This window comes from Neomonachus schauinslandi, chromosome 7 (genome assembly GCF_002201575.2).
Source record: "Neomonachus schauinslandi chromosome 7, ASM220157v2, whole genome shotgun sequence".
Taxonomy (NCBI): domain Eukaryota; kingdom Metazoa; phylum Chordata; class Mammalia; order Carnivora; family Phocidae; genus Neomonachus; species Neomonachus schauinslandi.
Window position 1 is genome coordinate 139,374,788 of NC_058409.1, and position 17,382 is coordinate 139,392,169.

At 47.7% G+C, this 17,382-nt stretch overlaps 1 protein-coding gene across 1 annotated transcript in view; it reads right to left on the minus strand.

Annotated features, from left to right (window-relative positions):
• The window catches only part of TRIO (trio Rho guanine nucleotide exchange factor), a 224,096-nt gene that overhangs the window by 74,648 nt on the left and 132,066 nt on the right, over positions 1-17,382 (minus strand). Inside the window, exons 32-34 of the mRNA XM_044916685.1 lie at positions 15,794-15,936; positions 15,105-15,204; positions 2,953-3,196 (exon numbers count right to left, since the gene is read on the minus strand). Coding sequence (XP_044772620.1) covers positions 2,953-3,196; positions 15,105-15,204; positions 15,794-15,936 — 487 coding nt within the window. The remainder of the gene's footprint in view (positions 1-2,952; positions 3,197-15,104; positions 15,205-15,793; positions 15,937-17,382) is intronic.

Genomic DNA, 17,382 nt, shown 5'->3' on the forward strand with positions numbered 1-17,382 from the left:
ATTAGTAAACGTGCCTCCCGCTTGGGAGATCAGAACAGTAAAGATCAAAGAAGGCATTTAAGAAACTATCTAGAGACAGATACATAATGACAACTCCCTAACTTTCACTAGTCTGGAAGTATGTGAAAGGCAAGACAACCTGCTTTCTGGGATGGTCAAGAGGAGATGCACCAGTGATGGGCACCAAGTTCTTGGAGAGAAGGGGCCACACGTAACTCCTCACTGCATATCCTTCAAGCCCAGCCTGGGGCCCAAAATGAGATGTCTGGTAGCAGACGCACATGTGTAACAGGTGTCAGCAGCCCCGCACGCACCAATATACGAGCAATATAGTGGCATGCACTCTTTTCCAAGTAAGAGCAAGAAGAAGGGTTGTGGGCTGAGCTGAAGCCAATCTAGATCTCCTGCTTCCCAAGGTGGCAGTGGCCTCTTGCTCCCTAAGTCTCTGTGTCTTTTTCTTGGGCTTCATTCCCAGATCCTCATCCTATTTGACGAAGGTCTCTTCTCCTAGGTGGAGACCCTGGTCTGATTTCCTGGACTTGAACATGGACAGGACACTCTGGCAGAGGCCTGTCACAGAACCCAAAAACTTCCCGTCCTCTAATCTATAGCCCAGGTCCTAACACTGTAAGCAAACAATCTTAAGAGATTCTTTGCATTATAGGAAAAATAAAAATGCAAGAAAAAAGTTAAAAATGGAGAAGGTTTCTGAGCCCCCATCTACAACAGGCTTTACTGAATGAAGATATACCCTCTTATTAAAGAAAGAGCATGATGGGGTTTCTCAGGGGCAAGGAGTAACTTCTCAGGTGCTAGAGTATCACAGAATAAGAGACAAAAGGCCCAGGCAATAAATTGCTACTTAAACCTAAAACCCAGCAAAAACTCAACCTCCATAAGAACTTTTCAGGACAAAGTCAAGTGGGATAAATACATAGTTCTTTCCTCTTGGCTAGCCTGCAATTGTGAACACCAGGAAGCAAAGAGCACACCATGGGGAAGGCACATATAAAAAGAAATCTTTCAGAACAAGTGTTGTTTGTAGCATGCTTAAGCTCACCAGGGCTGCTCTGTGTGAGAAACTCGAGGGGAGAAGTTGTACTTCAGTTTCAACTCCAACTCAAGGACTTAAATATATTATGCAACTTTGGAAGTGCTCTGGCAATGGGCTGGCCCAGTGCAGACCCCTATTGGGGCTGAAGGGCCACAGTGGGGGGGGGGGGGTAGGGGTGGGGTGGGTATCCACTGCTGCTCTAAACTCACAGACAGCTTCGCCAGGAATGAAAGCCCACACCTTGGGTTTTGGCCAAAATCGGAAAATTCTCTTTCTGTTTGGATCCCTGGAGAAATGATAGCCGAATTCTTCTAATTTCTTACTGGGGTGACATTCAGGTCACATTTAGGCCCTGAGGGATCTGGACCAGGGTTGTGCCCATAATTAATGAGGTGAGCTAATCAGTAACTGTATCCTGTGCAGCCTCACTGAGCTCAATGCAATGAGCTCAATGCACCTCCGTAGCCAGAGGAAGGGCCCCGAGACAGGTCATGAAGAATGCAAAGAGAGCACAGATGACAAATGGAGGGAGTGACCAGAATATTCCAAAATTAATAGAAAAGAACAGGAATATGGCAGAGTAGAGTGATATCTTCTCTCAGGAAAACAAACTGCATCTCCCCAGATCTGGAAGAGTGTGCCATCTGCCAGTGTTGCAGAGAAATGAAGACTGTGACATAATATGGTTCAAAGCAGATAAACTCTACACATTCTGCACTTTTCTAGAAGCTTTAAATGACCAATGTTTCTCAAAAGGGCTTAAAGTCTCAAATTTGCTTTTCACGGAGATAAAACTAGCACTGTCTAACAGAAATGTCAAGCAAGCTGCATACGCAATTTAAAATTTTCTAAGTAGCCACAGTTACAAAAAGTAAACAGGAAATTAAGACATTAATTATAACATTTTATTAAACTCTATGAACTCTATTAGCATTTCAACCTATCATGGCTCTAAAACAGTTACATGTGGTTTTTCAGGTAGGTCTTCAAATCTAGCAGTGTCTGACACCCCGCAGAGCACCTCAGTTCCAACGGGCCACATCTGAAGTGCCCAGCAGCCACATTTGTCCGGCGGCTGCCACGCTGGACATTGTGGACAAACATGCCCTCGTACTATCGCCAGGAGCCCATTACTGACCCATCTAGACACACATGGAAAAGCAGTCTTGCCACAGTTACCTTTAAATAGAAGAACCACCAAGGAATGCCAAATGCTGTTTGGTTCAAACGGCCTGTCATTTCAGGGGAAAAGTGCTTCTTTCAGAAGCCCCTGCTGTCAGAGTCACGGCACAGCCGCGGCCTTCCCCCCCACCCCACCCCCGAGCCCTGCCCAACCCGCCGCCCTCTCCCTCGGGGCCAGCTCCAATCCGACGCTGCCTGGGGAGCCCGGGCACTTTGGCGAGTTCTGAGATACTTTACAGGAGAGAGAGGAGGCGTGGCTAAGCTCAGGGCCTGCATGCTTTATTTCCTGGGATTAACACTAACAAAATAAAAAATCCACAATGTGAAAACCTCATGAAGGAGAAGCTGAATACGATCCCACCTCCCCTACCTGCTTTCATCCCCTGGAGGAGAATGGCACCTTCTTCCTTCTTTGTGTTCTCCATTTGTGAATGACACTGGCCCAAAAAGAACAGCCCCCTTTTCATTCTCCAAACGGATACGATTTTGGGAAATGAGGCAATCATCATTTCTGAGCAACAAAAATGAGGCAATCATCATTTCTGAGCAACATGTGCAATCCTTGTTTCCACTCCAGTTCTTGATGGGATTAGAAAGGCCCAGAGCCACGGTGATAACGGCCTGAGGCACACAGGACAAGGCTGCAAAGAAACAGGGCCAGAAGCACCAGGGTCATTCCCAGTGGGCACTAACCAGCCGTGCCTCAGGATTCCTACCTTTGTGGTTGAAGATGCCCTCCATTTCCATGCTACTTCTCGAGTGGGCGATGCATAGAGAGCCGCAGGGAACCAGGCCTTCTGCAGCAGGGGACCGGTCGGTGGTCCGCACCAGACACCAGTCAGGCTTGTCGTGGGGCCGCTCCAAAACCTCCACGGTCTGGCCACGGCGGATGGTCAGCTCTGTGCTGTTGCAGGCGGTGAAGTCGTGGATCACCACTGTCAGCTCGCAGCCACCAGAGAGCTGGGGAGGGAGAGGGACACGTCAGCGAGGCCCAGTCACTGCACCTGCGGCAGGGAAGGCCGACCTGGGCCAGCAACGTCCTGCCACCGCCTGAGTCAGGGCTCTCCGGTTTCACTACCCCCTCGTTTCCCTTCGGAATTATGTGGGCAGTTATGGACCTTTTTGGGTTTTAATATATGGTCATGATTTTTGAGGGTTTCACGGTCAGAATCTGATACAATTTTTCATAGGAACGTCTATATAATTTTGTGCCTCAGACATTATTGCTCAAAATGTGCTATAATAATAATTTTTAAACACAGGGCAAACTAGTAAAACCTGTTTCAAGGCTACTTTGGGGGATCCCTGCACCACAGGGTGATAACATGATAGTTTTATTCAAAATTTCACTTCCGACTTGGTGTTGGAGCATCCCGTGCTATTATTGTGAGGGCTCTTGGGCACCACCTGGGTCCAACACGGAGCAGCCACACAGCAGGGAGACCGAAGAGGCCACAAGATCCCCACATATGGGCAGAGCATGCCTATTCTCTCTGCGAAACCCTGCAAGAGCGCCTCCCCAGGTGTCCCTCCAGGACACCTCTTAGTGGGCACTCCCCACCAATCCTTTCCAGGCCCCCTGCCCATGCTGTGCTTCAGCATGCCAGCCCATATGCTCTATGGACACTGGCTTCTTTCCCATACGCTATGTGTTTCTGGCCTGAAGCTCCTTTCCCTTCTTCTCTCCTCTCACTAAGCTCACTCCCATTTTCTGTCCATTAAAACTCTACTAATGCTTAGGCCCTTCGAAGCGAATCCACGAACTCCAGAAAGATACATCCATGCCATGATCTCTGCTTATAAAACAGGTGTGTGGCCTTCTCGTGGCCACTTGCTTACTGTGGCCTGTACCCCATCTGTCTGCCCCTCAGACTGTTCACACCATGGGGACAGCTCATATACACACACACTAACATCGGCCCTCCACGAGATGTTGTGAACCAGCTCCCCGTCTTTGGATTGTCCTCTCCGGCTCTTCAATCCAGGTAGCCCCGGTGGCTCCAGCTCTGTGTCCCGATATGGCTCTGTAACCACACACTCTATGCTGAGGACTCCCCAAGCAGACATCCCAGATGACAGCTAGACACTGTTTCCCTCACCGTTGTGGACATTTCCCTCCAAAGCAGTCAGCCCAGCACATGACTCATTACCCACCTCCCCAGTTTGTTTACCTTCCAGTGGTGCCTTTCGGATAATGATATCACAATTAAGTCACCCGGGTTAAAAACTCTTGCTCTCCAAATGCCACCAAATAGACCTAAGGCAGGCCCTCGGATTACTTCCTTCCTCTGCCCCGCCATGCCACACGTCATGTGGATCTTACGGTGGCCTCCCGGCGGCCTCCCTACCACACTCCATGGAGGCTCACTTTCCAAGCCAGGGGAGCACTGCTGGCAGTTGCCTTTGTGAAATGTGAAGCCTCACATTCGAGCACCTCAGGCCTCAACTGCCGAGCCTGGGATTCAAAGCTCCCACAGCCAGGTCCCAGCCCGCCCTGCCAGGCATGTTCGCTGGCTTCTCCTCACGTGACCCACAGCCTGGAGTGCGTCTTCTCTGAGGTGCGTCCTGCCTGCACTGTGTGCATGAGGTCCTGTCTGCTCAGAGCCCCCTCGTCCCCGCTTTGTCTATTTTAAGCTCTGCCCACCCATCAAAGCTCTCTGAGAAGTTGCTCCGGCATCTACCTTAGCACTGAGTGTTTAAATAAATTGTCACGATTCTGAAATGAGCCATGTCTTGGGTTATGTATGTGTGTGCCCTCAGCACCAGTAAACAGGCTTGTTGTTTTTCTGTGAACTTTCCATGCCTGGTCCGTGAGGGGAGAGATGGGGCCCGTCCTGGTCACCGCTGAGCCCCAGTGCCCACAGCGGCAGGTACGGAGTCCGTACGAGGCAGCGTTGATAGGCTGAACGCCCAGCTCGCCCAGTGCTTTGCATCCAGCAGCAGTCCAACATTTGCGGAAGTGAAAAAGGCCAAATAGGCTTGCTCTAAAAATGAAGGCACTGCATTTGAAAAACCGAAATAGAACGTGACTTCAGGAGCTAGCTCTGCCTATGTTCAATGTGCCACATGCCCGGGCTTCTGTCCCCCTGCACGGCAGGAGAGCAGGCGGGCTGGGCTGTGGCCCGTGGGTGGAAGGGCCGGCCAGGCCCCATGCTGGGAAGCAGCCTCGTTCCAGAGGCCTCGCAGCTCCCCCGCGCTCGCGGAGACCTGGGAATCCGTGCCTCCCGCACAGGCTCAGGGCCCCCTGTCATGCCCCATGCTATTCATTATCCTCCTGTTCTAACAGCCTCTCTTTGGAGAGAAAGTTAGATATTTACAATAAGAAACACATGTCCACAAGGCAACACAGAAAGCAAAACACAACAAAACTCTTCCATAATAAAGCACAGATATCAACAAGACGAACTGTCTTTGCTAGGCCACAAAGGAAATTTCTCACAAATGCTTAATCCCCTTCTAAATGGTATAAATTCCTCTGTGGTAAATCCATGCTAAATCTTACACGTGTCTCCGTGAACAATCGAAGATGCTAACGTTAAAAAGCTAAAGGCGGAGGCCCAGGCTGGAGAACTTTCCTTGTGAAACCCCACATTATGGAAGTGGTTAATTCCTGTAACAAAAAGGAGGAATGTTTCCTGTCCCAGGGAAGGTGTGGCCAGTGAAGGAGCCGCAGTATGGAGTCCAGCGAGCTGAGGCCCCGCAGGGTCCATGCTTCCTACGGCCCCCTTCAGGCCCCCTTCAGCTCTCCCACGGCCACCAGCGACCTGCCTGTGCATGTGGGTGCGCAGCGCGTCGCCCCCTTCCCGGAGCCCCAAGCCACCAGCCCCTCACGCCGCCTGGACGTTTCTCCACCCCCAGCCCTGGGAAGCACAACTCCAAGACCCATTATCTCATCACCAGCCCTTTGCTGGCTTCATTCTTGAGCGTTTTATTAATTTCTCAGACTGCTCAAAGCCACGTGGTGCATTCTGCGGGTGGGGGAAGGGTGGGAAGGAGAGAAAGGGGCTGCCCAAGAAGAAGCGGAGCGTTAAGCTCGACTTTATTTCCGGCACTGATGCCTTAGCCCCTTACAGAGTAATCAGAAACTATTGGAAACATCTGTGGACTTGACCGAGCATAAGAAATAAAAATCCAGGCTGTTCTGACAAAGAATCTCATACTGAGTTAAAATTCTTTTTCAAAGACTTTGGAGAACTTACTAACAGAATCTGGTATGAGAATCTGTTTTCAAACAGTGCTAAACTTATCGTCACAACACCTCGTATCTGCTTGGCTTTGCCATGAGAATCTCCTTCACAAATCTTTAAGGAGAGGACTAAAAGCCTGTCTTCTACGGCACAGAAGTCCTGCGGATTTCTGTCTCAATGTTCACACCTGAGTATTTTAAACTCACTACAAAACCCGCCTTTAAAACCGGCTTGCTAACTTAAAAAAAAAACTTTGAAAAATAAAAGACTTAAAGTAACTATTTTGGGGAAGCAATGCAAATCATTACTGCCTTTTAAGAACTGAATTCCTAAGGAGAAAAGGTTCAGATAACAGCCGTCATGAAGTGTGACCGAGACTGTATCTGTTTTCAATGCTACTTCCATCACCAGTGACCCAATGTCATTACCGTGCTGAGTTACCATTCCACTGATCTAGTTTACAACTCACTTCTCCCTTCCAAGCGTACCTCGAGAACATTTTCACACAGGACCTTGTTCACTTCTGTGGGTTTTATGGACTTCCATCAGGGGCTCCTTACCACATGCACATAGTTTAGCATTGCAATTGATGAAAATCTCAGTTTCCATGACTCACGTTATTAACTCTTGTGAAATTCACATCAGAAGACAGTCCTTCCCCCCCACCCCCAATCTTTCTGCTTTTCTCCTTTAAAAAACAACTGTGATGACTAAAAACCATGGCTGTGAACGGGCCTTAGCGCACAGACCATGGAAACCAGCCATGAAATGCCTCCTGCAGGACCAGACCACCTGTGTCCCTCGAAGAGGGCTCCCAGGGGAACTCCAATGATCCAATGACTCAATCAGCGGAATCAAACCAGGGTCCCTCTGCCTGAATTCTCTCCAGAAAGACTGAATGTGAACAAGCTGTGGGCTTTCACCCAAAAGAATGAAATACTCATCTCCGATCACTGGCATGCTGAATCTTCACCACACAAAACAGAATTTTACTTTTTATGTTTTCTGGAGAAACCACATTATATTGTTGCTTTGCCTGAACCCAGTTAATGGTGGTGACTAAACTGTTTTAGTCCCCACGGCTGGGGAATTCTCAGCCCACCACTCCTCAGAGCATCCCCTCCCTGGTGCATGACAACGAGGCAGTCTGATGTTGCAAGAACACAGAGTTTGACAGCAAAGAGCTGACGGCACTCCCAGGTGAGCTGTGGGGCAGGTTCTGCTGGAGGAAGAGCAGGCTCTTCACAACGGCCATGGTGGACGATGCAGCCCCTGCTGCAAATGATTCTACTTCAAGAACCGAAGATCAACTGCAGGTGGGTGTCTGGCCAATTTTCTGAGAGCAATTCAAAAGGAAAGCGGCATTGTGGTCTAATAAAAGCCATTTTCCCCCAAAGAACAAAGTGTATCAACTCTGTGAACAGTCCCATCCTACAGCCCAGTACGGTTCAGTCATTCAGAAACCTCACAAAAGAGTCTTGCGGTTTGTGGAGGTTTCACACAGAGCGGACCAAAGACTGGTTACTTGGTTCAGGGGATTAGAGAGTACAGCTCCGTTACCGGCAATGCTTCCAAGAGGGAGGCCACCTCTGGCAGCCAGAGAGCTCCCCAAGGAAATGCATCCCACCCCAGGCTCTCACCCACCCAGGCTTCTCACTGCGCAACTTCACGGAGGCTTGGGCCACAGAGCCCACGCTCACCCCGACCCCGACGCCAAGTCCATGGGAGAAGCCTTCACCAAAATCTGCTGCTGAGTTTCAGGGAGGGCCACTGTCATGGGCTCTCACACATCGAGGGTACAGAAAGAAATCTGTGAGAACTGAACAAATGGTTAATAGGGTAAATTTTACATGGTTTTTACTATACACACATGCAAAAGAAATCTGTGAGAGAATTTTTCTTTTTTTTCCAAAAGCAGCAGCTTACCATACCCAACATTTTATCCAGAAAAGAAATACTGAGTGTGGTATTCAGGGACATTAATTCTTCACTCTTTACTGACGTGATCACGCACTGATATGAAAATAATCACGCACGTTTTCTGATATGAAAATAATTCTTGGAACCAAGGCCTCCTTGACTGTGTGATTGATATACATGAGGTGGAATGAAAAATTAGATGTAAAAAAACCCAATTTAAAAGCCACAACTAAAAAGGCAAATTTAAATGTACAAAGTCAGGCTAACTGGAGACAGGACAGCGATATGTATCAGGCTTCAAGGCTTCACAGACACTGACCTGTGCCAACATCTCATTTCCCCTCGCTCACATACTAGAACGAGAAATGCTAGCACCTGCTGAACAGGCATGGGGCGGGGGGGGGGGGGGGATGAACGAGCACAGGGGGTTCATGCTGAAAAAGGCGCAAGAGCTGGAAAGTAGACAGCTGACCACCACCATTACCTTAAGTCATCTGGCCCTGGAAAACAGGAAGCTTTGTAAGACACTTTAACCCACAGAAACCTGTTTGCTGAGTTTCCTGAGTGAGCAAGACCATCCTTCATCCAGAAAAGTTAACGTGAAATGACTCTTTGTCTTTGATGGAGGGACACCAATGCAAAGAGCTAAGGAATGACAGCCAGTTAGCCAGCTGACTGGGCTTCTCGCCAGAGGGAAGAACAACTAGAATAAACCTCCAGCCTCAAGTCCAAATCAAAACTATGTCATGACCTTCAATAGTACTGTACTGATCAGTACTGTAAAATTTACATTAAAAGCACTTTTCAGTGTACCACTATTTTAATAAACACTCTTGTTACATTTCTACCCAAATTTTGTATTTAAAAAGAAAAAATCTGTCTTTTCTTAGAACTGAGGCTTTCTGGGGCGCCTGGGTGGCTCAGTCGTTAAGCGTCTGCCTTCGGCTCAGGTCATGATCCCAGGGTCCTGGGATCGAGCCCCGCGTCGGGCTCCCTGCTCTGAGGGAAGCCTGCTTCTCCCTCTCCCACTCCCCCTGCTTGTGTTCCCTCTCTCACTGTGTCTCTCTCTGTCAAATAAATAAATAAAAATCTTTAAAAAAAAAAAAAAAGAACTGAGGCTTTCTGGGGCGCCTGGGTGGGTCAGTCGGTTAAGCATCTGACTCTTGATCTCAGCTCAGGGTCTTGATCTCATCAGGGTCCTGAGTTCAGGCCCCACACTGGGCTCCATGCCAGGCACGGAGCCTACTGAAAAAAAAAACGGAAAAGAAAAAGAACTGAGGCTCTCTAGCGTGGGCAATTCTGTTTTTCTGATTAACTAAAATTATCAAAGACTACATTCCACTTTGTGGTTTTATGAAAGCACTTAAAAAACTTGTCAAAAATTACAAAAAACCACAGCCACTAAGGAAAATTGAAAACAAAGATTAGCAAAAGGAAGAAACAAACACCAGGTGTGCTCCATCACCCAGGCTGCTGGTGGGGGCAGGGGCCTTGTCTCCCTGTTCATTCCTGTGCTGAAGCACCTGTCCTGGGCTGGACCACAGTGGGTGATCGACAAAGATGGGTGACATCTGTGAAGAGCATGCAGTCCTTTTATGTGCCTGTGGCCACAATGCAGCTAATTCCGTAGGGTTAAAGATGAGTGTGTGTTGGGGGGGTGGGAAATGTTTTGAGCAGGAATCCCCCCTCTTCTTCATTGACCCCCCCATTCAGTATGGGGTAGTTTACTGTCGAGCCCCCACAATGCTTACGTCCAGGCACTAACACTGAGCAATTTATTCTTAGGGCAGCTTCTAGCTCCTAACAAACACAGCTCCAAATCCACTGCAGTCAAGAGCGGGCAAATATGAGGACAGAGAGGCCGACACAGAGAGTGATCGGCAACAGCTAGCAGTGAATATCAACAGTCCAGGAATGAGGGAGAAGGCAGCACTTTTAACGATGAAGACATAGCAATAGCTAATATTCATTAAGTGCTCAGTACGTGCTAGGCACTGTTCTCAGCACATTACACATTTTCAATATTCACAGCCCCATGAGCTGAGTAGTTAAGTATCGTCCCCAGTTACAGATGAGGAGACTGAGGCACAGACAGGTGAGCTAACTGCCCAAGGCTGCTAAGGAGCAGAGCCCAGAGGTCTGGCTGGCGAGCACTTCCTTGTTCCTAAGCATCTGCTATGTGATGCAACCACTCTGTCACACTCTGAGCAAGTCTGGGGTACTCTGTCTGGGGAGACTAAAACTCTGTCCTAGAGAAAGGCTTCCGAATTAAAGCACTCGCTGTCATGCCCACACAGGGGCACACCTACGTGAGGTCCTAGGAGACTGAGAGCTCTGGCAAGGCCAACAGCTTGAGCTCCTCCTAAGAGCCAAGGCACCCTCTTGCCTCCAGCACTTTCGGCCAGCAGGAGAGCTCGGAAGGCAAGCTGCGGAGCTCAGAACCAGGGTTCATGTGGCTCCTGGCAGGGCTGCTCTGTGCCAGGTGTGCAAGGGGGGCTGGAAGGAAGCAGGTGGTATTTCCTAAGTAGGCTCAACGCAGGTTTCCGCTCTCAAAAACGTGAATTTGGCCCCATTTTAAAATGTGTACACTACAATTTACATAAATCCAAGTTCCTGTCGTTAGAATGTCACTTCATAGAGAAAGTTGGTTGACTTTTTAACTACATAAAATCTCCTATCCCCAATATAGTGCTATATAGACTTCATTAAGAGTAACTGAAACCACTTCCTCTCTTAAATATGTGGATTCATATATTCACATTTTAAGCTTAGGGCAGTTCATGCCAAGTATCAGTCTCAGTTGAATTTCTCATTCAGTAAAAATAAGGACTGCTTTACCTTCGATGTAAAAGAAAGCTCACACTGGCCCCCGAAGGCTTGGATCAGCTTGCCCACAGGCCCCCTCATCTTGCTTTGGCGATTCATCCTGACCCCAAGATGCTTTGTTCTAGAGTAGCCTATATTTGATTCCTGTATTTTCTATTTTCTTTATAAGTTTTTGTTACGTAAAATGAACCATAGACTAATAAGGCAAACAGAAGGGAAAAGGTTAAAAATGCTTCTTTAATACAGTAAAATATTTAGCTCCATATCCAGCGCTAATGTGAAATAATAAGGTCTAGACTCTAGCAGGTAATTAAATCCACATTTTGTTCCTGGCTTTAGCTTTCCGCTGCTGGGTGGCCCTGTGAGGGTCATCCGACCTCCCTCATCTCCTCGGTGTCCTGAAGGCTGGCTCAGCATTCTCCTCCCTACCTCAGGGAGACAAGCTCAGGACAAATGAGATAAGAATCTGGCAACAATTTGATTTCTTTGGAATCCAAATTATATTTTCATAAGATCATTTTATCAGCGTTAAGTACCATGAATATGGGCAAGAATCGCTGCTAAACTTACTTTTAGAACAAGGAGATGGCATATTTTAAACCTGATGTTTTCAAAGAAAGAAATGTGCTCATGAGGCATGTGGTTTGTATCTGTGACATGCCTACTCAGCTCTGCGAACAGTGCTCCCTGGAAAGAGGGCGTCTCCAGGAGCCCCTCCTCAACACTCTTCCAGAAACATCCTATGTGCCTCATCGAGAATTACTACAGCACTGGGCAGATAACTTTTCCTTACAAATTCTCCAAGAGGCCGAGTCAAAAACATCCCCCCACCCAGTTTCTGAAATGAAACCAAAGTCCTTGATAACAACTAACTCATAACCAGGCATCATGTATTAAGTCCAACAGGCAGAATATGGTAAAGTAATTTCCCTCGCCAGATCTATCTGCCTGTGTCATCAGAGGCTGCTTAAACCTGAAATATGCGGGGTGGAAAGAACCCTGAGACAAGAAAAGTTACTGCCATCAGAGAGAAGGGGGTTTTCTGGCTAAGCCTAGTTCAGTCAAACAGTGCGTTTTACAAGCTGACTCGAAAAAGGATGCAGTTGCCTAATTTTCAAAATGTATTTTCCTGACTCATCTACAACCCTGAAATACCTACTAGAAGTATAAAACGGGGAGAAAGCAACAGGAGAACCCTCCGGAAGCAGAGAACACAGACATACTGGCATTCATGTGGTAGCAAACACATCCTTTCTCTCACATAAGGCCAAATGGGAATGTCCTCTCCAAACTCCAGAATTTTGAGTTATCATCATGAAATACCACATGCTATTTATTGTCATCCTAAATACAGACCCCAAGAACTGAAGAAGGTAACTAGCTGCAGTTCTACGGTCTTAGGAAGACAGTTCATCCCTTTTTGGTACTTTTGAGCTTATCAAGCACCTATGATCTCAGTGAGGGATCTTTAAGGAAATACATGCCAGGTCCACTTAAAAAACGAGTTCTGGAGTGTCATTACTTCCAGATGGCTAGGAATCACGGGAACGTCAGGCTGGGAGCTGCCGGCGAGAGAGCCTCTGTACAGCGCGGGTGGAGGGGCTGTATCTGCAGAAGTGGTCCTCAGGGAGTTCTGAGCTACACACTGAAGTTTAGAGATCATGCACTAGATGAGGGAAGCAGAAAATGGTGAATTACCTCCACAGGTAGAAGATTCAATAGATAGTTCTTTAAAAAGCCTAACACCCTGGTAGACTCCCAGGGTAAGATGGTTAATTCCTGCAAACCTATACTTTTCTGGTAGTGATTCATTCCTCCTCTCTCACTGGGGACAAACAGAATTTGCTATCATGCTAGCTTTAGGATAATGCCTCATTTTTCTATAGGACTCGTGCAGGCCTGAGTCCAAGTTCACATAAGCCTATCATACTACAACAGATCCGAAGCACAACTAGTTACACTCTTCCTAACTCCAGGATAGAGCCTTATTTCTGTGAACTGCAGTCAGGCACACCTCAGGGGATGAGGGCTCGGACAGAGTACGAGTGCAGAAATACTCCACAGGCCAGAAAGCACAGCACGCAGCAGACCAACTCCATCTGAGTGGGAACAGGAGTCAGAGCCCCTTACCAGACACAGGGGGCATTTCCAAACCACCACTGACACCCACCCATTTACACATATACCACCTGAAAAAACAGTCACCCTTTCTTTTTGGACCAACCTCCAGGAAAGTCTTAACATACGTTTCAAAAGGCAAAACCTTTTACATGTATTTATCTGTTTGGCAACTTCATTCGAACACCTTATTTCTAGAAAGTAAACTTTAAAACTCATTTCTAGAGTAAGCCCAGACCAGATCCATGAAGAGTGTATCCGGAAGAACGTGCACTTGTTAGCTGATGGGCCGATCGATGGTCAGAGTGGGGATGCTCACCGGCGAGTCTGTGAGGGGTGAAGGAAGGTGGCCGCTCCCCTCAACCTGAGCTACTGTTATTTCCTTCAGGTGGGAGTCTTGCGTAAACGGACTGCTGAGAGAACTCAGGCACCTCGATTTTTTTTAAAGAAAACAGTCAGAATTACTCTAACGAAATGTTTCCAAGTTCAAGCTTTATTTTCTTAACTAAATGGCTATGGGGGGGGGGCTGCAGCAGACACTGCTATTGCACACCAGATGCCTGACGTCTCATCTCTCTTCGTCCTCATTACTACCACCGGCAAGACATATTTGCCACTGGGCTCTGAACAAAATAAAATGAGACGCTGTTTTTCTTCCCCACCCTATTGCTCCGACCATTCTAAGTTCCAGGACTCACAGCTTAGTGAACTCAAAAAATTGAATAGAAAAAAACAAATGACTCAAACCCGGAGGATTTTGAAAAAGAAATCGTTGTAGGGGAGCAATACTTTTAAACGCACTTACTTCTCTCTTGGAAACTGCATTACACGCCATGAATCCTCTGCAAAATCGCGTGAGAAAAAGCCCCCCATCTGGGCCACTGGGACTTGCCATCGGAAACAGTCCCTGATACTGGACCCTCTCCTAGGTCAGCAGTCGCTTCCAAAGGACGGTGAAGTCAGGACACTTCCCGGCTACAAACGAGGGGCTGTGCAAACACCGGGCAAAGAACGGACTCCCGCGTTCCCCCATCGGGACGAATGTCTCACATAAGTACAGCCTGCATCACACAGTGGGAAACGCAGGAATTCTGAACTGCTGGCACACTAAGTAAAACCCCTATTTACTATCAAATAATCTTTTTGGAGAATTTGGTCTAGCAGTTTAGAAACAGGACACGTGCTCACCTCAGCGGGAACGGAAGACTTATTTAGCTGACGTGAACGTCCCCCCACTGGCTTTTACAGATGACTCTGGTGATCTGTGCCTCACCTTAGCCTGGATTCCCAATTCTCCCATCGATTTCTTTTGTTGGTTTTGGGATTCCATCAGGACAGATCATGAGATACTCTACCCCTCGGCTGTTTTCTGATAGCGTTTCCTGCGTCCTGCTGCACCTGTGTTCTGAGGCGGAGCCGCAGGGCCCACCTGAGGATGCCGGCGCCCCTGCCGAATCACAGTAGCTCCACTTTTCGCATCGGGGCTCCCTGAAGCATTTAACCTAAAATAACTGGTTCTTCTGCTTCATGTAAAATTACAAAGCTTAAACACCTGCCCTAGAACACCCTGAGAGAAAACCCTGTAATGACACTGGGAAGGGCAGGCAATTTTTCCTGAATCCTCAGACTTTACCCCTGACACCCCCACCTTTCTGTCCTTGCTCTGCTTCTGGCACCACTCAGCACATAGCGACTGTTTGGAAATGTTGGTGACAAACTGTCATTTATAGATAGAAACAGGCTGCTTCTTATCGGATCCAAGACTAGCTATTACCACCCCCCCCGCCCCGCCAAAGAAAGTGCTGGTTACAGCTCACCTTATCACTGTCCAGTGTGTTCTGAGACGTCCGTGAGGCGATGGAAATTGTGTCCGGCTGGCTGCTCCCATCGCCCTGGCTATCCAGGTCCTCTCCATCCCTGAAGAAGCAAACAAACTGTTCATTCCTGACCCTGCCGGATTTCTCAAGACGAGTGGAGAGCCCCTGTCGGCCGCTGGAGGCCGGTTTGTTCAAAGAGGCGCAAATCCGTCTGCGTGACGCTGCCCAACCAGCATAGCGTGAGCGGGGACAGGAGGCCACTCTTGGCTATGCGGTGGCTGCCTGTTGCGCGCCGGGCGGCGTATCCAACGTGTGTCCTCTGTGTACGCGCACAGTGGGAAGACACAGTTGTGGTAATTTCCAGCTCAGAAACGAGAAACATGAACGTCTAAGATATGATACAGCTTGTCCCGGTCCCATGCACGACCTATATATGCGTCCAGACTCACACTTGCAATGAGAAAGGGCAACAGAAAGGGATGTGCATACTTCATTTACTTTAAGCCGAAGGAGGTTCCCGTCTTGACAAAGCAATTTCACTGCTAAGAATGATGTTATTTATAAACTGTATTAAAAAAATAGTCCTCAAAATATTTAAGAAAAATGATCTTTGAAAAACAGTAAGTTAACAGTGCCTTGTTCCCTCCCTACTAAATAAACAAACCTCCTCCCAAATCCCCAGCACTTACCTCCTTCCCTTCTGCCTCGTGGCTGGCGCCGTCTTGGGGATGTGAATGGGCTCCTTCAGGGCTCCCTTCAGGTGAATAGTCCTTTCCTGTATTACTTCACGGATGTGCTTTATCCAGTCCTGCTTGTTTTCTATACTGGAAGCCTTAACGAGGCGTGAGAGTCAGTCAGGATACAGAAGCAGCCCTTTCCAGAACCCGCACTAACCATACTCAGGTCTCCCACATTCCTTGTTTCCCATTTTCAAAATAACTTTACAGCAACCACATCCCATGTTTAATTTGCCATTTTGAATATTTTTCAGTCAAAACCATTTTTATTTTATAGCATATATGTTACTCCAGATCTCTGAATATTTTAATAATCAATCATTCCCCAGCCCCCAAACCTTTTAAGCAGCTCTGGGTAAATGTGACAGTGCAGCCAATCCCAAGCCCAAGTGTCTCTGAAGCTATTTCGGCAAAGACCAGTGGTCAGCGGTTCCCAGCCACCTGCGCTTGTGCCCACATCTTGCTGCCTCATCCGCTGCACTCTGGAAACTACAGCTGCAGATGCCACTGTGCCCCCACCTGCCCCTGTGTTCACTCCCACAGCACTCCATGGAGTCAGGGCCCCCTTATCCTTGTGTCAGAAATGTGCCCGAGGCCACCCGGCGGGCACGGGAAGCAGCTGGAATTCTCAGGCTGGCACTGGACGGACACCATCCACGTGGAAGACAGAGCCCGTCCTCCCAAGCTCTGCTTTCCCCTACCTCTGGTTACACCCGTAGCATAAACCGGTTAACCTACTGCTAGTTACAGACAGTGGGTTTACCTCAACTTCATTACAACTTTCGAGAAACATTTTCTGAAAATGATACACAGTAGATATTTATATTTAATAAGCATTTGTTGAATGAACACATAAGGCAGCACTCTTTCCAGATTTTTTTCCTTTCACTTGGCCTCAGAGGAGGTTTCTTCTTTCTTTTTGCATGTTCTAGGCCTTAGTAACAGTTTTTAATTTCCTTGTGGAAAACATCAACCTCCTATGACATAAGCATAATTCCCTGTAAATGACTGAAACAGTCATCAGAGGGATTACAGCTGAGATCCTGACCGAGAGGGAGCATTTTCTCATGGTGCACCTTGTCTTCCAAAACAGAAAGTCAAGGCCCATGTTGGGAAAGGAAATTAAAATTGAGAATCTTTTTCCTACGTAAAATGTTTCAACTGGAGGATGTGTCTTTAAAGTCACTTAGGGCTAGGAACAGCGAACTAAATGAAGGATAAAAGGAGCCTCCTGTCCCCAAACCTGAGACTGGGACAGCAGTAACCCAAGTTCTTCTGGGGCCAGAGGCAGGGATCAGGGACTAGGGGAGTCCGTGCAGGAAAGAAAGGTGTCTCACGATGCAAAACTTTGAAAACTGCAGATCTATTGGCATTTAAATGCCTGATACAAACGTTCAGGTTAAACCAAGAGAAGCATCTGAGAAAGAACATTTGGCAGAGTTTAGAGACAACTGAGGGAAACTGTTACTATGGTTCAGAATAAATGCAATTCTCATGATTTAATAGAGTGAAGTGATCATTGCATTTATGGAGAGGAATTC